Genomic DNA, 25,763 nt, shown 5'->3' on the forward strand with positions numbered 1-25,763 from the left:
AGTTTGCATATTAAATATAGTCAATATAATTTTATATATTTAAAATGAAAATTGTCTTTAAGAAAGATAAAATATAAATCTTTGATTAGATGGGAAATAAAAATTATTTCATTCTCAAGAACATTGTTCTTTATTAGATAATAACTTGTCAAACTTTCTTTGCTTCAGTCTTGTACCACTGCATTGCCATTCATACGCTGCATGAATAAAACCATGTACATTGTCTTACAAGTCCATTACTGCACAGTAAAATGTTTTATTAGTAGATGACTAGAGGATAACGATGTCACAGCCTTATTCCACTAGAAGCTATTAGCTACACATAGTGGTACTTTATATTATTCATAATAAAAAACAATTCATTAAAATTTACATAAATCTGATGCTACTAAACATAGTAATACACATACACATGTTATAAGGTGTTCAATGTATAAACTATGTTCAAAGATGGGTTTCTAAATATTTAATAATTAATTATTCATAAAAACTAATTAGATTGAGGGCTAGAAGCACTTCTGTAGTTTGATAAACAACAACTTTTAAAGATGAATTTTACTGTATTTTTCATCTGATAACCACACACGCACGATAGTACATACAAATCCATACAGTCTTTACATCATTAACTTTTTATTATCTTTTTTTGTTTTTGTTACGGTATCATAAAAAAATCTATGAACTCCTACAAATCATTTTTCTTAAATGTCTGTAAAAATTGTATGCCAATTTTCAAAGAAACCGTCAAAAATAAAAGAGCCATTTATAAGAGAAATTTTTTATAACATTTTTCTAATGATATAGTTATACTTATTTTTATATATTCTCATGAAAATTAGGGAAACACATTGTATCGTGTTAAGTCAGATCAAAACAAAATGTTAAAAATGTGAAGGTTTGTGACGTTGTTACTTTACTTCTTTCACATAAGCTTCCAGTTCTGCATCTAATTCTTCGGCGGTAGGAGTTTTTGTCGCTTGTCGACTGCCCCCTCTGCCACCACGTCGGCCAGTTCCACGACCTATAAAAAGAAGAAAAAAATCTATTAATATTTTTTGATAAATTATTTATCTTTTTTAATATAAATTAACTACATACCTCTGATGGATCCTGCTCCACGGTTACCCCTAAAGCGGGACTGAGGTCTCTGTGTATAATTACTGCCGCTAAGTCTCGGGCCTCCACGGATAGATGTGACTGGTATTTCAGAGGTAGCAACTTGTATGTTCATTTCACGACCTGCCGATGTATACCACATATTGCAATAATAGATGTGAATAGTTGTGCAAATCATAATTCACAATAACTTCTTTGAAATTTGTTTTTCTTTAATGTCATCCCATGTTGGAGTATTTATGGAAGGATAAAAGAGAAAATGCTCAAACTGTATGTTGCTAGGTATAAACTGGAGACCAGATTAATAAGTGATACTGAAACCCTAAATATAGGCGGAATTTCATAATTAAAAAGAGACATTCAAAGCAAAACTTATAGTCCAGACATAAATTTAACTACACACCATCTAAGGGTACGCCATTATATTGTTTCATTGCTTTAATAGCATCTGCTCTTCTTTCAAATATAACATCTGCAGAGCCTAATGATCGACCTGACCTATCGTAATGCACTGCTGCTGACTTTAAGGGGCCAAATTCACTAAATAATTCCTAAAGAAACACACAAATATACAACATTATTATAAAAATATTTATATTATATTTAATAATTAAAATATATATTACATAAATAATATTAAATAATTATACAATATTTAATTACTAAATTAAATTATACAATGAAATTTTAATTTCATTTTTTTTTAAAATTTAAATTTTTAAAAATACAAAATTTATATTTCTTGTAAACTTTAAATTGAAATTTATATTTATATTAATTTAATATATTTATATTTATATTAATTTAATTAATATTGAGATAATATATTAATAAAAAAAATTTAACAATTTTATATAAGATACCTGAATATCTGAATCTGATACTCCAAAGTCAAGATTTGATACAAGAAGCTTGGTTGTTCCTGCGCTACCTATTGCACTTCGGCCAACCTTTTTTACTCCATCAAACATGTCGTGTTTCCATGCACTGTTTACATCACCCTATAAATGAGATTATATAAAAAGATATATTTCTTATAATATAAATATTCAAATACACAATATTAGTTTCATGTGCATTTTGATAAACTAAAATTTAAATTAACAAAAAATATTTTACATACTATTTATTAAAAATTTTGCATTATTTTTGATCTAGTAAGTTAAAATATTCTATGTTTTTATATTAATATTCAAAAAGATAAACAATCAAATGTATGAAAAAGTAATACACATGAACGTCCTTAAAATCATTAAACGATTCTATTATAAAAACGCATAGTTCAATAATTTTTTCAAGAATTTAAACTGAATAATCTCTTACAATAAATAAAGTATCAATATAATAGAACAAAAATTATATCAATCATATTCTTATTTCATAAAATATTGTTTGATTTTAAAATATGATCGTTAATCTATCTACAGATTAAACTATTTCGTACATAAGATAAAAATAATATGATAGTTTTTGATATATGATACACGTGACAAAGTAAATATAATGTAAATAGCAACAAGAAAAAGAAATAATTTCTTACCCTTGTGTATGGAAGAGAATTTCTTGTAATGCCACCACGATTGCGTCCCCGCATGACGCCACCAACTCTTTGCGTTCTGCGTGCTCCTCTACGAGGTGAATTACCGGCACCTCTTCCCCGTCTGCCAGTGCCGCCACGTGGTCTACTTCCTTTATTTTGCTTGATAATATCATCAAGACTCATGTCTATTTTATCAACCATCTTCATTTGTGCTGATTTTCGAGTAATGACACGGCCACGCGAAAATGAATAAAACCAACCTCTTTCGTCTTCGTAATGATGGCGGCGAACGAAGACGAAACAAGCGCGCACAGAAACCTGGGAATAAAGACCGTAGATCATAGAATGATTCCTTAGAAACACCAACTATATATATTATAACTGTATCCTTTATCGATTAGAGCGCTCTCTAGTAATAAGTTATCAAAACAAAATAATAATAATTTTTTGAAATTATTAAATAAATATTACATTTTTTATTAATGAATTATATTCATTTTTTTATTAAATTAGGTTATAGTAATATTTATTTAATTTAATTATGTACATGAATATATTTCTTTATTATAATTTTATATTATTATATATCAGTGTATATGTTTATATTTATTTTTAATTTAATATCAAACAAAATTAAATTATTTTTTTAGAAAAATGAACTTATATTTCAAATTTATTAATATTTATTTAAATATTTTTTTGTACTTTATTTCTTTCTTAAACATATTACATTATCCATTTTATTAGATTAAAATAATATATTTAATTTTTAATCTTTTGAATATCAAAAATATATATATATATATATATGCAGATACAAATGTATCATTTTTTCCTATACAATTATTATAGTTCATCATTTTCTTCATTTATGTCATTTTTTTCAATATTATCCTGATTAATATTTGTAGAATTGCATAAATTTGCAATATTTGTGCATAACTGTTCATTAATATCATTTTTTTTATGAATAAATAATGAAATTATAGAGTCTTCAAATTCTTCTACTATTCCTTCACACTAAAATAAAAAATAAAAAATATTAATTTATATAATATTTTAAATCATTTATTACATTTCTAAATAAAATCAAAATACTTACATAATATTTTAAACTTTTATTTAAATCATCATCTTGAATAATATCAACTTTACTCATTTCAGGATTCATAGCACCAGATGGACTTATTAAATTTAAGATTGTTAATTCACCATTTGATTTATATGTTGCTCTTACATAGTCTGACATTTTTTCACAAATATTATCCAAAATATCTGATACATATACTTCAGATTGTGCAAGAGGAATCTTTAAATTATTTAAATATTTATTTGAAGCATGTTTTGATTATAATATAAAATTAAAGAAAAAAAAAATTATCTCTTATTACCTTTTTATGAATAATATTTCCTTGTGCATCTAATCTGTAATTACCTATTTCAATTTCTCTTGCAGGATCAATTTTTGCTAATTCTCCTTCAATTTCTTTCATTGTTGATCTACAAACTATATATTGTAAATATTAATTTATTATAATAGTTTGTTATACTTAAAATAAATAATTATAATTTATAATAATTTAATATTAATTATTTAATTAATTAATTAACACTTATGATTTTGCTTACCTAAACATTTTAAAAGCTTATTATCAATTTCTTTTGTTTCGACAAAAATATGTATAAATAAAAGAGAAAATATTGTTAAAATTTTCATCTACAATAAAAATATCATTAATAGATAATTATATTAAAAATAATATCCAAAAAAATAAAATTAGAGAATTTAATTTATACTTACATTATATTTAATCAACATGTTAAATGATATTTAATTAATTTATAAAATAAAATATTCAATTTTTTTGATAATTGAAAAAGACACGTGTGTGATATTTATAAGAGTATATATATGTATATATTATCTGTCATTGCATGTAGTCTATAACATTAAATTCGGCAAAACACGAATGAGCTATCATCACGTGTAATTTCGAGAAATACCAAAATAAAAATATAAAAACACTATCAAACTAAAAAAATAACTTAATATTATTCATAAATATATAATAAAATTTTTTAAATATTTTATAATTAAATAAATTTTATATTATTTATACAAATACATATCATATATAGAAATACAAAATTTTATTGTTTTTTTATTATCTTATATCAATCTTAAATAATTTAATCTTAAAAAATTGGAATTTTATTATTTAAATATAATATTAAAAAAAATTTTTTTTTTTCTTTCTTATTTTTTATTTCTTAAAAAATTTTATATATAGAAATATATAATATGTATATATACATTCTTCATAGACTGAAGTTCATGGATCATTCCATTTGTTACTGTGATGTAAACACGTGCCATCCTTTTAAGTGGGAAGTCCATGTTGCTTTTTAAATTGAACTATCATATTTTAATGTTTTATATAAAATTACATTCACTTATACATTTTGAAATATTTATATATAAATAGTGATTATAATTTTATTCTCTTGAAATTTATATTTGTAGTATAACTTTTAATATAATAGATAAAATAATTATGCAAAAATATTACAAATATAATGAAGATATTAATAAAAAAAGTGTATAAATATTTATAAAGTTTTATTAATAAAAATTATTTATATGTACTACTTATTTTATTCAGCGATTTGTATTTAAAAATACGCATTAAAAACTTATTTTTGCTAATTACTATGCTAAATTTAATGTTTATTGTGATTGATTTTTCCAATTTAAAAGTTGTTTAAAAAAATAAAGCTATGATATCGTGTGATTTAAGTACAAATTAAGATAATATTGTGCTTTAGTTTTTTATATTAAATATGACTTAAATTATAATATAATTTTCAAAATGGAAATGTGGTGGTTTTCTCGAGTAATAGCTCATCATCCTTATACCATTCTAATGATAATACTTATTTTTTCTTCAACATGTTTAATTGTTCCCTTAGCTATTAAAAAATTTCCAGACTTCTCAGATCCTCAGTTAGTAAGTATATATAATTAAAATATAAAAATAATATATATAAAATAATATTTTCTTTATAGTTACTCTATAATATTTATTAATATTAATAATAATATTTTCTCTAATTTATATTTTTTTATAATGTTAAAGGGATTTGAAGCAAGAGGTACAATATTAGCACAAAGACTTATTGCTTGGCAAAATTTATTAGAATCAAATAAACCAAGAGGACAATTAGTTGATAATCCTTTAGAATATTATCATTATGTGCAACAATTAAATCAACAGGTATTTTTATTAAAAATTATTAATATTGTAATATTATAATATTAATTTATATACTTAATTTATAATAATAATTTTATTATAAGTATCAGATTATCAATATCGATTATTAATAATCTAATATTATAATCTAATATATTTTAGAATTTACAGAATTCTATTATACAAAATTATAGTTGGATTGAAAAAAAACCTAAAAATAAGAAAAAAGGAGGAAAGAAATATCAAAAACAAATTAATAAAGAAGAAATAGATAAAATTGAAATTAAAGATAAATGGGAAGAATTAATAGAGTTAAAAAACAAAAATAAATTAGATATGACAAAGGATTATAAAAGTCAAGATTATATTGATAATGAAAATTTTTTTTGTAATTTGCCATCTTCTGCTTATGCACGTGTTGTTATTGGCAGAAACTCTAAAGATTCAAATTTATGGTCAATGGAAGGTGTATTAGCACAATGTTATATTGATACAGAGCTTAGATCAAATTCACATTTTTCTTCTTTATGTCAAATGTCAATAGAATATAACAATTCAAGGCAAAAATGTTGTAGAAGTTGGTCTCCAGCAAATTATGTTGCACTTCTATCTAATCGAAGTTCTTGTTTGGGTGTAACAGAAAATGATCTCAGTCGTGTTGAAACTCTTTTAAAAAGATGTATTTATTATTATCAAAATCGTCGTTTAACATCAAATTGTGCAGAAGATTTAAATTGTCAAAAACATGTTCCAATTGAATGCTATATGCATAATGCAGCATATCATTTGTTGCATTACTTATTGGATACTGATTTTATTTTGGATCGAGTAAGAGAATTAATTTCTATATATTTCTGTATATTCTGTACAATATAATTTATTATGAATATCAAGAATAATTATTTATATTTTTTTCAGGAGCAAGATCCTCAAAATAAGTTAAATTCGACATTAAAATATGCAATGTTATTTTTACCAATTGCTGCAAGCTCAGCTACTTTAGATTTTTATAAAGGATTAAATGATGTTGATTTATCTTATGGAAAATTTTGTGTAAAGGGAATGCATTTGGGTTTAAAAAGTATATTGTTTGATCGACTGTTAGTGTCAGATTCTATTTTATTACTTACTGGTTTTACCTTTGTAACAATTTGTATATGGGCATATACTGGTTCTTTTTTATTAACTATCACAACCATTATTGCAGTAATTTTTAGTCTTGGCATTTCATATGCATTTTATACTTTATTTTTGCATATCAAATTCTTTCCATTTATGAATCTCTTGGCAATTGTTGTTGCTGTAGGTAAGAAAGTATATATGATAATTAAATTTTCAATTTTAAAAAATCAAATCATTTAACATGCAATTTTATTTTTTTTAAGGAATAGGTGCAGATGATGCATTTATATATTGCAAAATTTGGGAAAGAGGTAAAGAACAAAAAATATCAAATAATGGATTGGTCAGACTGGTACAAGAAACAATGAAACATGCTGTTCCATCTATGTTTGTTACATCTTTAACTACTGCAGTAGCATTTTTTGCATCAGTTGTTAGTAATGTTACTGCTATAAATTGCTTCAGGTATATATATTTAAAAATAACTATTTGACTAATATTAAAATATTTAAAGAAAAATAAATAAATTTGAATATTACTAATACAAATCTTTAGTTTATTTTCAGGAATGACTGTTATTGCAAACTTTTTTTTAATGATTACTTGGTTACCAGCATGTGTCGTAGTATCAGAACGATTTAAACTTGGTATTTTATCTCCCGCGAATTTTATAACACGAAAAATTGTTAGACCTTTACGATTATTTGGAGATAAAATAACGATAGGTTTTAATTCTTTTCTTATAAAGATAGTTATTAATTTTCGATGGTGCTGGTTATTCAGTTTGGGTATTGTAGCAATAATATGTTGTATTATTGTTTTTCAATATCCTGGTTTACAATTGCCAGATACTGCTGATTTCCAATTATTTGATAGTTCTCATCCATTTGAAAAATATGACTTGATATATGCTCGAAAATTTTGGTTTGAGAAACATGAAACAGTATGTAAAAAAAATATAATATTTCTTAAGATATGTCTTTTTGAAAGATTTTAAAATAATTAACAATTACAGATTGATAATGGAGATATGTTGCCACTAAGATTTGTATGGGGCGTTAAACCAATCGATAACGGTAATTATTTAGATCCTGGTTTAATTGGTACACCAGAATGGGATGAATCTTTTGATGTATCTCATCCAGAATCACAATTATGGCTTGAAAAATTTTGCCATGATTTACGAGCACAACCTTTTTATCGTAATACATTAGGACCTTTACTTCCTAATTGTTTTATTGAATCATTACGTAAATGGATGCAAAGACGTTGTGAAGACCCCATTGATCCACATATTAATTATATGCCATGTTGTGAAGAAAGTAAATTTCCATATAATTCAACCACTTTACAACGATGTGCAGCTGAAGCTAATGCAGGATTATATCGTACTCCTTCATATTTATGGGTTCGCAATGGTGTTTTTGCTGGTTTAAAATTTTTAAGAGAACCGAATTCAACACAATTACAAATATCAAATGAAACAAATTCAATAATAATGCCAACACTTAAAATTAAAGCTTTAATTGTTGAATATGATAGCATATATAATTACAGTCTTTCTTTTTCAAATATGGATCAATTTTTTCATCAGGTATGTATGTGTGTATATATGTGTGTATATATATGTGCATATATATATGAAATACATTGTATTTTTTGTTGTGTTGTAAATAATTATAATATAATTAATGAAATCTAAAATAATATTTTGTAGGTTGAAACATGGATGCAAAATCAATTAAAAAATGCTCCATTAGGAATGCGTGGTGGTTGGTTTGTTAGTAGATTAGAATTTTATGAATTACAACGAACATTGTATGAAGGTACTCTTTGGGCAATGGGAGTTTCATTGATTCTAGCTCTCATAGTATTGGCTTTTGTGACATTTAATCCTCTTATCAGTTTATATGCAATTATAACAATTGGTGCAGCAATTATAGTAACAATTGCTGGTTTGATTCTTCTTGGGTGGAAATTAAATGTTTTAGAAAGTATTACAATATCTACAGCAATAGGTATTTTTTGATATAATTAATAATTTTAATATATTTATTTATTTATTTATTTATTTATATATTAAATATTAATTATTAATATATACATATATAATATATATATTATTTTTAGGTTTAACTGTAGATTTTAGTTTACACTATGTAGTAAGTTATAGAGCATGTACTTCTAAAGAGAGAGAGGATAGAGTAAAAACAGCTCTTACACAAATGGGTGGTCCAACTTTAATGGCTTGTCTTACAACTGGTGCTGCTGGTGCTCTCATGCTACCTTCATGTGTATTAGCATATATTCAAATTGGTATATTTTTATTACTTGTAATGGGAATAAGTTGGATATATGCTACATTTTTTTTGTGTCCAATATTAGCAGTTATAGGTCCATCATCTCATTTTGCTCAATTTCAATATCCTAGGTAAATATATTATTGTAAGTATTTTAATTTTTTTTTTTTTCATTAATTGGATGTTGAAATTATTACAGATTAAATTTATTATGGAATTATCTTCGTAAAAACAAGTCTGGAAATGTGCCTGATTCAAGTACAGATAATAATAGAGCTAGAAGAAAGATTAAAGGAAGAGGAATGTGGTCAGAATCTACTTTAAGTACATCTAGTACAGTATGTCAATTTCATTGTAATGAAATAGAAACTTTTACTAGACCACCGCCATCACCATCATTACCTCCATCTCCATCATCAGCATTACTTCAATAAGATAAAGGTTAAATAATAAGATGGGTATATATTTAAAAAAAAAAGAAAAAATTCTAATTATGATATTCCATAAACTCTTTCAAATTTTTAACAATGAATTTATTATTCATGTGTAACTTATGTCACATATAATCTATGATCATGTGTCACTAATGTGTCATTGGCTGTGTTCAAAATAGTTTTAAGATAATTATTTATATCTATTATTAATTCATTGGGCTTCCTATATCAGTTACGCAAATATATGCATATATTATATTATATCCATTGTGATATAAATCAGGCTTTAAATGCCAAATATATCGCAGGCTGTTTTATATTTTATGATTTATTTTAAATCTCAATTTTTAATAAATTGAAACTGTATTTTATGTTTATATATCTAAGGTAACTGATAATATTGATAAAATGTTATACTATAGACTTGCATTTACATATCTATGAATGCATTTTAATTTTTTTTTTTTATTAAAATTTGTATAAAATATATTTGTAATTTCGTTTTATGTAAATATAAATTTTTTTATATGCGAATATTAATAAATTTAATTATTTCTAATTTAATTTAAAATAAATTGATATATATAATTTAATATGCTTTATTAATAATTGTATTATATAACTTTATATTTATTATATATTATTAAGAAAAATTAAATATATTATTTGAATAAGTTTATCAAATTGATAATTCAAAGATTACATACAGAGACTGTTTAATTTCTAAATGAAATATTATAATAAATTTAATAGAGTGAATGAATTTGTTATATATTTAGAAATAAGAGAATATTGAATTAGTTGTTTTATTAAATAATGCTTTCAACTTTATAGAAAGATGTATGTGTGTATGTTTGCAATTAAATTTAAGAAAAAATAACGGAATGTGTTATTATACATGATTTTATTTCAAAATTATTTATATTTATAAACTAGTTATAAAAAAAAGACTGACAAATTTATATAATTTTCATAGATGATATTGAATATGCAAAGAAAGTTTAAAATAATTTTTTTTTCTTAAAATTTTAATTGTTTTTTAAATATTTTATTTAAAAAGTTTTAGTTTTATTTAAATAAATGTTCATTATTCATTAATTTCTGATATTTAAGATAGTTTTTATATGTATGAACATTATATCAAGTTTTTATTTTTATCAAGTTTGAAATATTAAATATTATTGTACATAATACAACAAATAAAAACTTATTTTTTACACACATTTCGTTATAAAAAGAAAAAGGTACAAATCAACAATTTATGTAATACTATATCATGCTTTGAAAAAGTTATATATTTATGCTGTTAAAGAAAATCCATTTTTATAATTACTGTAATATGTGTTTATCAATTATTTAAATATTTATAACTATCATATATTAAGAATATTAATATAATCTAGAATGCATTGGCAATCTTTAATATATCTGTGTGTGTGTGTGTGTGTGTGTGTGTGTGTGTGTGTGTGTGTGTGTGTATGTGTGTTATAATATATTATAGTAATGTATGTTATATATTTCATGTTAATGCGCATCTTTGTTAAAACAAATATTATTCAGCATAAACTATGTTAAATATGTGAGAATACTATAAAAAATGACTAACTTTCACAATAATCACATATTCTCGATAAAAATATTTAGTAAACTATTTTAAATAACGATCATTTAGTATCTACAGATACGAATATATTTTGAAAAATTATTGTTTTATAAAACGTTACTTTCAAAGATTAAAAATATATTTCGATGAAATTGCCTTTATTGACAAAATTTATAGAGAATCAAAAAGTATATGGATGTGTATCTATATGTGTAAATATATTAAAACATACATATTAATATGATTAAACTGAAAATTTAAATTTAATTTAATATATTTATTAATTTAAGTTACTTTATAAATGTATCTACCTGCGAAACAGGGCGTGAAAAAAAAAACATTGATTTAAAAGATTCGATTACTAAAGTATAATGCTTCTTAATTATATTTTAAGTATTTATACACGACGACGACGTTTCAATAATATTGGACTTATAGGATCAGTTAATGGTCGTTTTTCGACTTTAGGTAATTCTATTTTATATCTTCGAATCGGTTGAGCTTTATGAACAATTTGTTTTCGTAGCTGTGCGATTTCTTCTTCCTCTTGTTTCTTTTTAGCAGCAATTTCCTATTATTTCCATTTTATTATTATATGCATTATAATCTTGAAAATAGAATATATTATTAACGAATAATAATATTATAGAACACTTTACCATTTGTTTCTGTAAGTCTTTTTGTCTTTGTTTTTCTTTTATAATCTCATCAAAGCGTTTTCTTTCTATTGCTCGAATTTCTGAGTGTAAAGGTCCTATTTTTGGTGGTTCTAACTTCTTCTTTGATAAACATGGTGTAAACGGCGGTTTTTTCCAAAGCTAGATTATTTAATAAAATTAAAAATATTTCATTAAATTATTTAATAAAAATATATTTATTATTTATATAATGTATAATATATGAATTAATTAATAATATTATATAATAAGTATTAAAATTAATAATTAATTAAAACATACATATAATTGATTTCAAATAAAATTTGTTTAATTATATACCTCGGTATTCTTTTTAATTTGCTTATTGAGAACATTAACTTTTTGATTTTTTTCGTTTTTGTTGTTACTTATTGGTTCAATTTTAATTCGATTTTTTATAAACTTTGGAATGGGATTTGCATGAAATATTTTTATTTTTTTCTCTTCTTCCGATATCTAAAAGTAATGAAAAAAATCACAATTTTTTAATATCTTAATATATTTATAACAAAAATTTGTATACCTTTTTAATGTGTTTTTGTTTTTGTTCTTCTTTTTGTTTCTGCATATTTTTTGATCGTAAATCAAAAGAAAATGGATGTATCTTAACATTCTGCGATTTTTGTACTTTATTACAAATCTCAGTTTTAACGTTAGATTCCTAAAATGTTAATCTCAATTTAATCAATTTAAATAATATTATTTATACATTATCAACATTACACACCTGTTTAATGCTAACATTATGTACTACGTATTCTTCTTTTTCTTCTTTTTCTTTCTCTTGTTGATTGACATATAATGGGTTTTCATATACTTGGTTAATGCTAACATCATGTACTACGTATTCTTCTTTTTCTTTCTCCTTTTGATTAACATATAATGGGTTTTCGTATACTGTTTCATTTTGTGTTTCAGACAAAGAGAAATTTTTTAAAGATCTACGAAAGAATTAAATGATATCGTTTTTCTTATTATTGGATAGAAAAAGAAGATAAAAAAATATATTATGTTTGGAAATTCACAGTTGTAATTCTTACGTGATCAATGAATCGTCTTCTGTAACTATATTCGGAAGTTTTTCGTTTGCAAGATTTGGATTTGGTGTACTTACAACTACAGTTACTCTATCTATACATGATCAAAGAATCGATCAATTTTATTAATCAAAATTGAATAAAACGAAATAGAAAAATTTTGAAAATTTTTAAACTTCTATTCTTTAAAGATATCGTTCATTACTTACTAAAAAACGAATCTCCAATATCGGGTAAATTTGAAAAATCGACAAATTGCGGTGATTGGATTGCATCCCATTTCTCATCTTTTTTCGAATTTTTATTCTTGTGCCAATCATCATCTTGACATTCCGGTTTGACATTCTCCTTCTGCCACAATTTTCGAGGTGGTACTTTCATAGTATTCTTGGAGTATGTTACCGGTGTTATAGCTTGTCCATATTTTATATTCATCAATTTTGTGGGTGCGTGCATTATCTAAGATTCCAGAATCTTATCAATTTTGTTATGAAACAAATATAGAATTGATTATATTTTTCACAAAATTTAAAAAAAAAACAATTTTTACTCTCTCATTACTTTTAATAATAACTTAAAAATCATCCAATGCTTTATTTCGAAATTGACTAAATACTTTACAACTGTGATTCGTATGTTTATTATTACGAATAGGTCAAGTTGAACTTAATTTCTGGAGGAAACGAAACACATGAGAATAACAATGAATAGTGATTATAAATATTGTTCTATGAAAAAAAAATAGTCGTAAAAAAATTATCATATGTTAATAAAAAAATATATCGAATTCAGATTTATTCGTTTCTTATATATAATTCATTAAAATTGTACGACATTTTATAAATATTATAAAATTAATATGTAAAAATAATTATATTTTACGTATTGTAACGTAACATTGTAGTAAATATAACGAGTTGCGCGCGATCATTGATATTATGTACACGTGAATATTTCTATGGATACAAATGTTCACAACAAAGCAGGGGCCACATCGTTGAATCGTTTTCTCTAAGTAAATTTGTTAAATATGATTAATCTTTCTTCTATTCGACAATCGCAATACTCATTTGCTTTTGTTTCAAAAAGGAATTATTTTAAAAATCTCAACATCCTTGTGATGACATCTTTTAAAAAGAGAATTCAACGATGAATTCTAATATTGAAAATAATATTTCGACTTAAAGAAAAACTATGAATATGCATGGCTTACGGTAAGAAAAAAAATTAATTTCTCCTTCAATTTCTTTATTGTTTAAAATTAATCTAATCATTCGATTTTAAAATGCAAAATATATAGATTTTGAAACGTTTTATAAATCTAATTTTTATTATCTATAATTTTCAGAGGTGAACACAATATTAGCAGCTTAGGTACGAGTCGCTGGTTAGAGGCTCTTTGGGAACCAGCTGCCAAATTGCACACTTTACCAAATGGATTAGATATGCTCGATGTAAGCGGCGATGGAGATGCCAGGCTTGTCTGTGCTGATTTGGGAGCTCTCGACGTCAATTCGCCTAAAGTGAGATACAATTTTTAATAATTAAAAAAGATCATTGATATCGTACATCTTTCCCAAATATATACGTTCTACAAAATATAATCTCTAATTAATATTACACACGTTTATACAAATCATTTTCAGATACGAGTTTACAAAGGAGGCGATCAGATAACCGAGCACAACATGGTAGATCTACCTTGTGGGGTGGTCGGTTTTTACACGCAAAATGGAGAACCTCGATCCTCCGTAGTGGCAGTGGGTGTTGGCCCTAGCGTCTACATCTTTAAAAATATGAGACCTTATTTTAAATACTGTTTGCCGCACATCGAGGCACATCCAAAAGAACGAGAGGTACAGAAAATTCTTCTTTCTCTAAATTTAAAGACAAATACTTTTTCGATTTACAAAATTGAAGGAAAAAATCTATTGATAGATTTGGCACAAGGCTGGATTGGACGAGGAATTGAACGTGCTCACATTAGCCGACGAATTGGATCTTTTGTTAAACGAACTTGGAGCTGGATTTATTTCACCGAGAACGTTGAAATTCTTATGCATGGATAAGAATTTGAGAGCTAGTTTCGCAGAACAGTACAGAAGGATTCCACTCGTTAAAAGTAACGCCTTAACTGCGATTTCTGTGATTCGAAGAGATTCGTGGAACGATCCGGCAAGTAGTTGTCTCGTGCTGGGTACGGAATTTGGAGAAATACTTATATTGGATCCTCGGTATTTCATTCATTTTTATTCAATTATATATTTTTTTTTGTATAATTAAAAAATAATTAAGTAAATTACGAAATGTCTATTTGTTTTAGAACGTTCTCCATTATGGATAAACATTTATTGCAATGGCCACCAGTTGCTTTTGCGTGTATAGGTTTGTGGACAGGTGATGGAAGAGTATTAATTATCGGAAGGGATGGTAGAATTGGCATGATAAGGAGGGGAAGTTCTGTCAAACTTTGGGAAAAATTATCGTCACCTGCTGTAGCCATTTCAGCCCTTAATAACGAGGGCATCGCGGTTACCACGATGGATGGCACTTTGATCGGTTTCTCCAGAAAGGTATACGAAGTATTTTTTTTTTATTTCGAATATAAATCATAGCCGATGAATTAATCCATAAACAGGGAATTAAACTTTGGCACGTTCGCGTTCCGGGAGCAATTTTGGATTCGATAAGCTTACCAGTTCCTCAAATTGGACTCTCTTTGCTTGCTGTGAGTACAGCTGGATATGGTATCCGTGTATACGATGGAAAGCATCACGTAGACACGTTGAAGATTATGGAACCAGTTTCAGCTATGAAGGTATACCTCATACATCTAGGAGAAAAATTATTTTTTAAGCTAAATACTAATGATTGATGAATTGTATTCTTCTTTTTTTTTTTTCTTTTTCTTTAAAATAGTACGGTAAAATGGGTCAAGAAGAACGAACAATGGCGATGGTCACCGTAGGAGGTGGCCTCTGCGTGAAGATTTTGAAACGCACCGCCGATTTCAGTATTCACAATCCAATGTCCGATCTATCGATCAACGACGGTTCTAAATTTCTGATACCGAAGAAAACGCGACTGTTTGTCGAGCAAACGATACGCGAAAGATCAGAAGCGAAGAAGATACACACTACTTTTCAGCAAGGTCTGCTTCGATTGAGATTAATGGTAGCCAAGAAGGTAGTCGAATCTTTGAACGACAGTCAAGACGCTGGATCGCACTCTCTTACCGTGGAAGCTACAGTTTTAGGATTGGGACCGCATTATCAAATTCGCATTTTGCTGACGAATATATCCGACGAATTCTCCGACACGGATCTGTACATCGTTTGCAGGAGTGAGAACATAGAAGTGAAACCACGTATGATGGACGTACCTCTTTTACCGAGCGGTGTTCCGATTCCATTTATCGTTAACGCGATTTTGAACGGTAGAATATCGGGAAGAATGGAGATTTTGGTCTGTAAGAAGTCGAAAACGAAACCAGTTACCGTAACGACAGTGATTTTACCTGCTCCTGAAGAAGATATCGAAGTTTAATGTATTATAACAAAGTTATCTAAGTCTTGGAACCTGTAGAAATCTGTGAGAGAACATTTCCCATGTATTTAAATGTTGATACATTTTTAAAAACGTTTATGAATATATATATATAATTATATAAATATTGATAAATTATAAAATTAATTTTTGAATTAATATTTTGTTTATTTTTCATTAAAATTATATGATATTAAGTTTTTGTTGACTCTATTAAATTTTAAGATACATTGTTTTCGAAAAAAAAAAATAATAAAAATATTTTTCGATTTATATCGCGCGCTAGAATTAAGTAGAATGTGCTAGACAAGGAGAAACTATGCGAGAAGGACAGAGATAGTGTAAAAATGTTGAAATCAGCGCCATCTTCAGAGTGCCGCAAATTAAACACAAATAAAAAGGATAGAAGATAATGAGAAAAGGATAGAGAATAAGAATTGACCGTCAGCGCCATCTCTCGGACACCAAAGACACTTTTTCGAAAGATAGGATAAAGTAGAAGTAAAAGAAGGATAAAGTAGAGTAGGAATCGAAGTTTAGCGCCATCTTTTGAGTGTTAAGAGAACTTTGAAGAAAAGTTTACGAAATACTCGAGAGATGGCGCCAGCAGTTCGATTTTTACTCTATCTCTATCCTTTTCTTACTATCTTCTGTCCTTTTTTCGTGAGTTTCATTTGCGGCACTCTGAAGATGGCGCTGATTTCAATATTTTTACACTATCTCTGTCCTTCTCTCATCATTTACTTTCCTTGTCTACATTCACTCTACAAATTCATGCGTTCAAGAGACGGAATCGATACTATCTGAATTAACTTTATTGCCTTCTTTACTTCTAATCGAATTGATTGGGGAAGTTTTAAGAATTTATTCAATATATTCTATATATATATATCTATTTTCATATATTTATGTACATATATCATATATATATTTTTAACCTGTTTTCTATTACTAAATAAAACATTTAGAAAAATATACCATCAACTAGACATTTAATTCTTATTTTCATATTTTCTTATAACTAATTTAAATAATATAAATAAATATAAATTTTCTCTATTCCATCTTTCGAAACTACGTAAAATATATGATATATTACAATTTTATACTACACAAAGCGTTCGATATTAAACAGAATACTTTAAAAAAAAAAAGATTATAATGTATTCAATATAAATAAATATCCTTATAACATAAAAATTTGTCAATCTCAACAAAATAAATGCTAATAGTGATTTTCTAATATTTCAGATAACTGTCGTTCTACCTAATATCAGAACCAGGAAGAAATCGGCGGAAGAGGAAGATCTATCGAGAAGATCGCGGTAGATCGGTTTTCACGCCACTTGGAACAACAACCATTGGCATCCGCGAAACGAGCGTTTGATCGAATTCTCCGATACCGGCGGCCATACGATTTACTGTCATTCGCGCGTGCGAACACCGGCCTCTAGATAGAGAGAAGATCCTCCCCCCCTCTGAATCGTAGTACCTCTATCGGTGCACGATTGCGTTATGTTGCCGCTAATTTGGATTTATGTTCGCATTCGCACGTCGCCCGATGGCTCGCGCCGCCACCGACAGAATCTCTTTGATCGAATCCCCCCTTCCCCCTCTTTTTCTCCCCTTATCTCGTTCACAGAAAATTCTGCGAATTCGTTGTACGAACAGAGTGGAGGGGAATCGAGGTGGGAATTTTTTTTTTTTTTTGGAAGGTGATGAAACATTTTCCTTATAAAATTATTGAGAGAAAATTAATTTTAAAAAAAATTTTACATTTATCGATAAGTGTTTATTTTTTTTCAAATTTGAACATAAAACAAAAATAGTCGAAAAAACTTTCTTTCCCGAATATGAAATATATCGCAAATTTTCTCTTTGAATTCTCAACGTTTCTCAACGGAAGAACACAACAAGCTCAATTAAGAAGAATACATCTACGTAGATATCTCATATTTCACGCATCTCTCTCGAAGATCTATCGTGTTGAAAGAAAAGAAAAGAAAAGAAAAGAAAAGAAAAGAAAAGAAAAAAATTAAGAAACAAGTTGTATCGCTAAACGAGGGGGTGGTAGGATTCAGCGCGAAAACGCGCGTTAAGTCGATGACGAGGACAAATGGTAACCTTATATCGGAACGATGAGGCTCGAACGACGACAAAAGGGGTGGGTAACTCCGTAAACGAAAATTGCTCGTCCATCGACGACAGAACGGAGGAGGGGGAGGGGAGGGGAGAGCGGGGGCGGGCGCGAAAAAATGGCAAAATCTGATCCGGACAGGGACGTGGTAGCGAAGGGTACAGGCCGTGGATCGTCATTACCCGTCATTATCGTGGCTCGGCCAACCACTGTAATCCGTATTTCATTTTCTGCCGGTTTTTTATCCTCCTCCCCCTCCCTACCTCCCTTCAACAGTCTTATCCAAGAGAGCAAGTGGTTACGGCCCTAGATTACAGGCGTCGTTGGACGACGACCTGATAGTTTCCGCGATAGAGCTTCTCTCCCCTTCTCCCCTCCCTCTTTCTCTCGAATGTACTCCACGATTTGCACCCTTCAAGGTCTCTGCCCCTTTTTTTTCACCGCTCGTTCATCGCGACCATCAACCAGGGTTAACGGGATGATTTTCATTAAGAAGTTTCTTGGGGGTGGGGGAAGAAGGAGGGGTGAATACGAAGTTGAGTTTGGGGTGGATTCGTTCGGTTTGGATTTCTTTTGGATCTTTCGATTGAAGTTTCTTTGCGTTTAGATCTTTTTTTTTTCTTTTTTCTTTTGAAAATGGTAATGGAAACTAATTGGTTACGTTCGATTTGGATTTTTATTTGGAGAGTCTCTATGCTTGAGATCTTTTATGGATTTTTTAGGTTCGTTTGAGTCTCTATAAAAATGCAAATTTATGTTTGAAATGATTACGAAGTTTGAGATGTGTGTTTTATAGATGAATATAATTCAGAATTATAATAGAATTTGGATTTTTAAAATGATGCAAGTTATTGGATAATGAAAATAGAGGTAGCAGAAATTATTAAGAACGAAATTATTGATATCTAATTTTGACTGAATGCTCGATTAAGATTAAAACTAGAAGAAGAAATAGTATATACACAAAGTGTGTAGTAAAATTGGATCTATATTCGATTAATCTCTTAATAAATGAATCATAAAATCAGTGATCTATTATATACGAAAAAATATATTTTGTATCCGAAAAATATACGAATCATTAAGAACTAGTCTATTGAATAATTAACAATAAACATCCTCGTTTACTATCGATATATGTTTCGTTTCAATTCTTCCCTCTAACTATATATATATTCCATGAATTGGAAAAGGAGGAGGTCGAAGGTTAAGTCGAATAAAAATGTAGGAACTAATTGCCTCACGGTACGCAATTTACTCGAGGCAACGATTTGAATAAAGTAAAAGATAAAGCACGTTTCCTTTCCTCGAGAAGGAAGCATATATTCTTTATTTCGAATACGGGCTCGTATTTTATATTCATTTCTCATCGTTAAAAGATTCAATTTGGAACGGGATCGATTTAGAAATGGAAAAAAAAAAAAAAAAAATAGCAAAAAAATCGGTAAACGATCGTTCGTCTCGAAAACAGGTAAGGAAATTTTAACGAATCTAGATTTATTTTTTTTTCTCTCTGTTTTCATTTCATCGGTATTTATTACCTCATTAAGGATTTTTAATCGTATCGCGTTTATTTTTGCTCGTCCTATACTTTCTGTTGCAATAATTGGTATAATAAGGACATAACCTTGATTTTTATAAACGCAAGATGAAAAAGTAGATAAGAAATATACACGGTATTTAAGGCAAGAATATTCACATTCGAGTCTAATCGAGTAACTTGTTAAAATTTTCAAAATATGAAAAATAAGAAATCGTACTAACATCTAACATTGATCCTCCACAATTGTATTACGATCGTTGTGGATGAAATATTTTTTTAATAAAATTCTCAATCTTTATATCTTTCTTGAGCATCTTTCGATCGCAAAGTGATTCAACGATTCGATAATATCTTGAGTTATTTCCATCGTAAGATAAGGTTAATTATTATAATTAGATTCCTTTAGTTGATCGTTATTCCCTAACTTTTTCACAGGAAATATATATTGAAATTCGATATATCGAATTATTTCAACTTGTACAATTTCATACACACACACACGTATATATATTTATATAGATATAAAAATTCATATAATATAAAACAAATATTTTATTATATTAAATTACATCTTATTGATAAATTATTAATCTAATGAAACAATCTACCGACATTTCTCCTCTTTTTTATATTCTACGCAATAGTCGCATCGATTCATAATTATGCGAGTTACATTTGAAATGCTGTGAACGTCAACTTTTATGCTAATATTATTTTTAAAGATGGCGTATCGATTACAGTAGCCGGTCGATCTGCATTTCTAATTCGATGCTTTTGCTAATTTGTGTAAAAGGTGCCTCGAGAAACCAGGTATTATAGTTGTAAATCTCGTTTTCGCGATAAGGAAACGATTTTTTTCAGACCTTCAAATGGAAAAACGTGTTATTTTTTTTCTTAATGTATCTATTTATCCCTCTTTTAATATTCGAAACAATTTGCATCGCGTGTGTTTAATTTGTTATTATATGCATACAGGTATATTTCCTTTAAATCAATCGACGTAATATTGAAAATTTGAAAGATCAATTGATTTTATTAATTTTCGAAAATTGTAATGCAATTTTTTTTTCCCTTAAATAAATACTTGACAAATTTTAAAGATGTTACTCTAGGATTCTGTAATTGTTATTAATCTACAAAATTTTTTAACTAATATAAGTATACTCAGAACATAAAAGCATAACAATTCATAAAACTATTTTCGTTCTAAAATAAATTTATATTTTTTTCGCGAGAATTTCACGGAGGAAATTTTCTCTAAAAATTAATCCTAAATTAACTCCACAACTATATTATATTATTCACATTTTTGCACAAAAACATTCTCCATTCACAATATCTTAATCAAACTTAATCCTTTTCCTTAAATTTTTCGATATATCGAAATAAATGAATAGATCATCGAACATATATATATAAATAATTCTACTTTATTAGAACCGTTGAAAAGCCAATACGATAACGATTAAAGCGCCGATCAAAGAGGAACGAGATTGAATTAACATCCCATCGAGCCTTTAATTAAACGGCTCCAAGTATAAACTTGGCCATTTTTATTTATCCCGCACGTCACTTGTGCACACACCTATGAAATATTACGCCGCGAGCAATTAGCTCTATCTTTCTTAACCCCTTTAACCTATCGACCCCTTTCCTCTTCGGTTCCGCCGCATCCTTGGAACCGATTACATTCTTGCGGGACAAGGTTGTTAGAAAAGGCAACGTGAAAGAAGGCAACGTGAAAGACCGGTGAACGTGTCTATGGCCGGGTAATAAGGTGCAAAAGGAAAAATACGAAAACACTGAATAAACTATGAAACTATTCGCACAAGTTGCCGCGGAAGAAGAAGACTGAGAATTGTCCGCGAAAATATACTTGTGAATACCTCGAATTTTTCTTTTTTTTTTAGAATTTATCATGGTACAAGTGTCGTTTGAAATTAATGTTGCGACGCTCTTAGGTTAAGATGAACGACCTCGTGTCTCGAATCGGGAAGATTAATTGCTTGCTAATGTGTTTTACTATTAACCAAGAGAATACTTTTCTCCGAGTTTTTAATTAAAATTTTAATTAATCGAAACGATGTACCCTTATGAATTGATAATTATCAATTGAATACGTAATGAATTGTTGTTATTCGATGATGTATGTACTCGCTACAACAGATAATTCAAAATTTCATTACACAAAAAATTATAAGCGTTTGTAAATAATTTTATGAATCAATTTCGATTATATCTGCAAAGTGTGCGCAACGATATGCTCAAAATATTCAAAATATAATAATACAAAATATAATAATACATCTACGATATTGGAGGAATAAAGAAAATTTCACTTTATTCATTTCTTCTTAGTTCTTTTTTAATTTTGCATAAAAATCCAGCGAAGTTGTTATTATCGCGAAAAATAAGGGGGGGGAAGAGAGAAGAAAGTTGCGATATCTATACGCGAGTAGAGAATTAACCAGAAGGTTAAAGGGTTAAAAAGATAAGTGGAAGGGGGAGTAACCTTCTTTCGATGGAAAGATGAGATACAGAGGATCGCGAGACGGATAAAGATGAAGGAGATTAATCGTCTCGGATGGCTTTGCAATCGGCAGCTATCAAACGCGCGAGGTTACCTTCTGTCTTGAATAAATATGAACGAACGCACGATTTAACACGCCCCTCCCTCCCCTTCTATCTGTCGTTCTATCAACCATCTGGCCAATAATTACGATTATCGATAATCGTTTCGAAAGCAAAAACCCGTTTCGTTACATTATGAAACGAGTCAACAATATTTAATACCTTGTAGTCGATAATCCACGTTAATTCTTCAATAATTGCTCAATCAATGTTTTAGCAATGTTGGTGGCCGCCATTGATATTTCCATGTTTATCATTTTCGTGGGAAATTACTCGCTTCGAACAATTTTTTTCCAAACATTCGAATAATATTTATTATAATCAGTCAGATTCTTCAAGTTTCACGAATCTGATAATAAAATAATTATTTTTCTTTTTTTACAAAGTTATTTATTTTAAATAATATATATTTAGAATAGGATTGAAAAATATCAGTGAAATATATAATAACTATTTTAATTTTGAATCGTACAAAATTTCTGAAAGAAAATTCACTTATCCAATTTACTCATTTCTGAAAAGTTCAACAAGATAAATGCTGCTCCTTATTTCTTAGTTTATCTTGTAACATGTAAAATGTACATTGCACCGGAGAGATAATCTCTCTCTACCGTGGGGAGATTTATAAATCGGTTTATCGAAACTTAAAAGGAAAACCCCTCTCGAAACATGAAAACGGGGCGGCCAACCAACCAAGAACCAACCATTTCCATCCTCTCTCTCTCTCTCTCTCTCTTTCGAAAACGATTTCGCATTATAATTACACATTCTACCGAACGAACAATCTCTCTGTGAATAATTTTTAATCCCGTTACCGCAATCTGGCCGGCTACAGAGTTGTAATGCAAAAACCTGTTCAAAGGCAGCGTCGGTGGATTAATAAGCACCGTCGACTAGCGGGACAATTATTCACGATGAACCGAACAAAACGAGACCAGAGGATCGTTGAACATGATCCTCGAACACCGTCGTTTCGAACCGCAAGGTCGAACTCACAAATTGAACCGTTCTTTTTTTTTTCTTTTCCCCCCTTCTTCTTTGCACCATCTTGAATCCCTTTTCTCCCCTCCCCCTTTTGGATTCGAGCACGAATTAAACGCGAGTAACACGCGTATTTCTCGCGAGATCGATTTACGAGCGGGAGAAGGAACGATATTAAAATGGCGGCGGCCGGATTTCCGAGGTCGTACATCGAGATAAAACGCACGGGACACGGAGGGATCGTTCTCGAGTTCGATAATTGAATGTTCCTCGCAGGAGAACCTCTCTGTCCCTGGATAAATCGAATATATCTCTTCTTTTCACCAGTGGGGGACATTGTCGCGGATAAATCAGGCACACGCGTGTATTTGCGAGCGACATAAGTGAAAATCGTGGTTTCGATGGATCGGGTATCGTTGAGAGTGCGCGGGTAAAAAGTATTGGGAAGATCGATTAAATGTTGTTGAGGATTGATCAAGGATCTTCTGAAGGGGAGGATGGAGTTTATGTCGCGACGTAATGCGATGGGATCGAGTGCTCCAAGTTTTTGAATTTTTTTGTTAATGTTTACGAGAAAGTAGTATGGAAAATGAAAGTATTGGAAAGATCGTTCAATCGTTGAGAACTTTTTTCTTTTTTTTTTTTTTTTTAGGAATGATGAGAGAGACGTTGATATTATCTCGATGGAATTTTTGTCTTTATCTGCAGGAAGAATGATATGTTGTTATTAGATAAAAAAAGAAATGTTTTTAAGAATTTATCCTTATGAGTCTGTTAATTAGTTGATAGGAGAAAAAAAGTTGAAATCAAACCTTGAAAACTTGTTTAAAAGAGATCTCCTTTAAAATTGTATCATCTGCGGCAAAAAAATATTTTAATTGGTTCATTAATAACGAAAATAATTAGAATGGTCACGATAGGTGGTCCAGCACGATGACTTTTTTTTTTTTAAATTATTTTCAAACTTATTTGAAGCCAGTATTTCAAAATTACACACTGTAAATTATGAGTTGCCAAATTTATTTCACATAATAAAGCTACGAAAAAAAATGGATATACAAATGTTATAATTATAAAGATTAATATTTCGACTCATCTCACAATGTTGCTCGTAAGATTATAATTTATTAACCACCGTTTCAACAGTCAAGTAAATTGCGCGTGTACGCGTTTGTAAAGAGCGCAACACGTCTCAAGGCCGATGGATAATCCAAAGAAAGGCGATAATTGTGGGGTCGGAGTTACACGGAGGTCCTTTCTCTTTCACCGGTTAACTTTAAAGGCTGTACAAACGTGCAAATTGTATTCAACTTCAATTTTTTCCTTCGTTATGTATCGTTATGCAACTCAACAATTTTTTAACTTATCCATCATTCAAACAATCAAAATATATTAACTCATTCTTCACATCAATTTAACAGCCAATTAATACCAAATCTTTTACTTTTAACAATTTTTCAAATCCATTATTCTATATTTTTTCTTAAAGATATAGAATAATCAACAACACAAAGTGACAAAGTGTAATTTTTCCTTAGAAATGATATAATTTTGTTAATCTTATCGATATTTTAAATTATTTTTAATCATTTCGATGAAATTTTAATAAATCATTTTTCTTTTTTTTATACGTTTCCTATTTCAAATTGTAATATTCTTACTTTTGTTTATTTATGCGATCAGATTACTTCAAAATAAATAATAATAAAAAAATAATAGCGATATCCGATGATCGTCCGTGCATTTACTTACCAAGCCATGATCGATCTCCGAATCGGCGCGACAATGCTTGTTGGCCGTAATGAATCTTGGTTGTCGCAT

The 25,763-nt window shown here is 28.3% G+C and overlaps 4 protein-coding genes across 4 annotated transcripts; 1 reads left to right on the plus strand and 3 right to left on the minus strand.

The window, feature by feature from the left end:
• Positions 1–109: 109 nt before the first annotated feature.
• On the minus strand, positions 110–3,037 carry LOC122720479 (THO complex subunit 4-like). The gene is made up of 5 exons (XM_043947236.1): positions 2,657–3,037; positions 1,980–2,117; positions 1,520–1,667; positions 1,099–1,239; positions 110–1,021 (listed from the first exon to the last, which is right to left on the minus strand). The coding sequence occupies exons 1-5, from the start codon at positions 2,996–2,998 to the stop codon at positions 909–911; spliced, it is 882 nt and encodes a 293-aa protein (XP_043803171.1). The 5' UTR covers positions 2,999–3,037; the 3' UTR covers positions 110–908.
• Positions 3,038–3,502: 465 nt separating this feature from the next.
• LOC122720529 (protein seele) lies at positions 3,503–4,603 on the minus strand. The gene is made up of 5 exons (XM_043947296.1): positions 4,458–4,603; positions 4,286–4,373; positions 4,048–4,163; positions 3,759–3,965; positions 3,503–3,676 (listed from the first exon to the last, which is right to left on the minus strand). The coding sequence occupies exons 1-5, from the start codon at positions 4,473–4,475 to the stop codon at positions 3,503–3,505; spliced, it is 603 nt and encodes a 200-aa protein (XP_043803231.1). The 5' UTR covers positions 4,476–4,603.
• An 830-nt stretch (positions 4,604–5,433) lies between these two features.
• On the plus strand, positions 5,434–16,664 carry LOC122720372 (protein dispatched-like). The gene is given in 16 exon segments (XM_043947038.1): positions 5,434–5,664; positions 5,794–5,931; positions 6,073–6,738; positions 6,829–7,216; positions 7,296–7,497; positions 7,588–7,975; positions 8,048–8,626; positions 8,750–9,050; positions 9,163–9,463; positions 9,532–9,773; positions 14,455–14,627; positions 14,751–14,960; positions 15,043–15,338; positions 15,428–15,677; positions 15,743–15,922; positions 16,024–16,664. Coding segments are annotated over 16 exon segments (5,079 nt in total). The 5' UTR covers positions 5,434–5,526; the 3' UTR covers positions 16,651–16,664.
• On the minus strand, positions 11,599–25,763 carry LOC122720371 (targeting protein for Xklp2-like). Its single transcript, XM_043947037.1, has 8 exons — positions 25,695–25,763; positions 13,314–13,563; positions 13,108–13,198; positions 12,795–13,008; positions 12,591–12,728; positions 12,368–12,523; positions 12,029–12,187; positions 11,599–11,940 (listed from the first exon to the last, which is right to left on the minus strand). The coding sequence occupies exons 1-8, from the start codon at positions 25,761–25,763 to the stop codon at positions 11,767–11,769; spliced, it is 1,251 nt and encodes a 416-aa protein (XP_043802972.1). The 3' UTR covers positions 11,599–11,766.

Source organism: Apis laboriosa, unplaced genomic scaffold, assembly GCF_014066325.1.
Source record: "Apis laboriosa isolate Shangri-la unplaced genomic scaffold, ASM1406632v1 scaffold12_cov154, whole genome shotgun sequence".
Classification (NCBI taxonomy): domain Eukaryota; kingdom Metazoa; phylum Arthropoda; class Insecta; order Hymenoptera; family Apidae; genus Apis; species Apis laboriosa.

Excerpts from the sequence above, each read along its gene's own strand:
- LOC122720479 (XM_043947236.1), bottom strand. The coding sequence starts at position 2,998 with ATGATCTACGGTCTTTATTCCCAGGTTTCTGTGCGCGCTTGTTTCGTC. Across the intron at positions 1,668-1,979 it reads TATCAGATTCAGATATTCAG|GAATTATTTAGTGAATTTGG; the intron begins GTATCTTATATA and ends GTGTTTCTTTAG. Across the intron at positions 1,240-1,519 it reads TAATGGCGTACCCTTAGATG|GTCGTGAAATGAACATACAA; the intron begins GTGTGTAGTTAA and ends ATACATCGGCAG.
- LOC122720529 (XM_043947296.1), bottom strand. Across the intron at positions 4,164-4,285 it reads TAAGCTTTTAAAATGTTTAG|TTTGTAGATCAACAATGAAA; the intron begins GTAAGCAAAATC and ends TACAATATATAG. Across the intron at positions 3,966-4,047 it reads GAAATATTATTCATAAAAAG|ATTCCTCTTGCACAATCTGA; the intron begins GTAATAAGAGAT and ends AATAATTTAAAG.
- LOC122720371 (XM_043947037.1), bottom strand. The coding sequence starts at position 25,763 with ATGCGACAACCAAGATTCATTACGGCCAACAAGCATTGTCGCGCCGAT. Across the intron at positions 13,564-25,694 it reads CGGAGATCGATCATGGCTTG|ATAATGCACGCACCCACAAA; the intron begins GTAAGTAAATGC and ends CTGGAATCTTAG. Across the intron at positions 12,729-12,794 it reads ATAATGTTAGCATTAAACAG|GAATCTAACGTTAAAACTGA; the intron begins GTGTGTAATGTT and ends TTAACATTTTAG.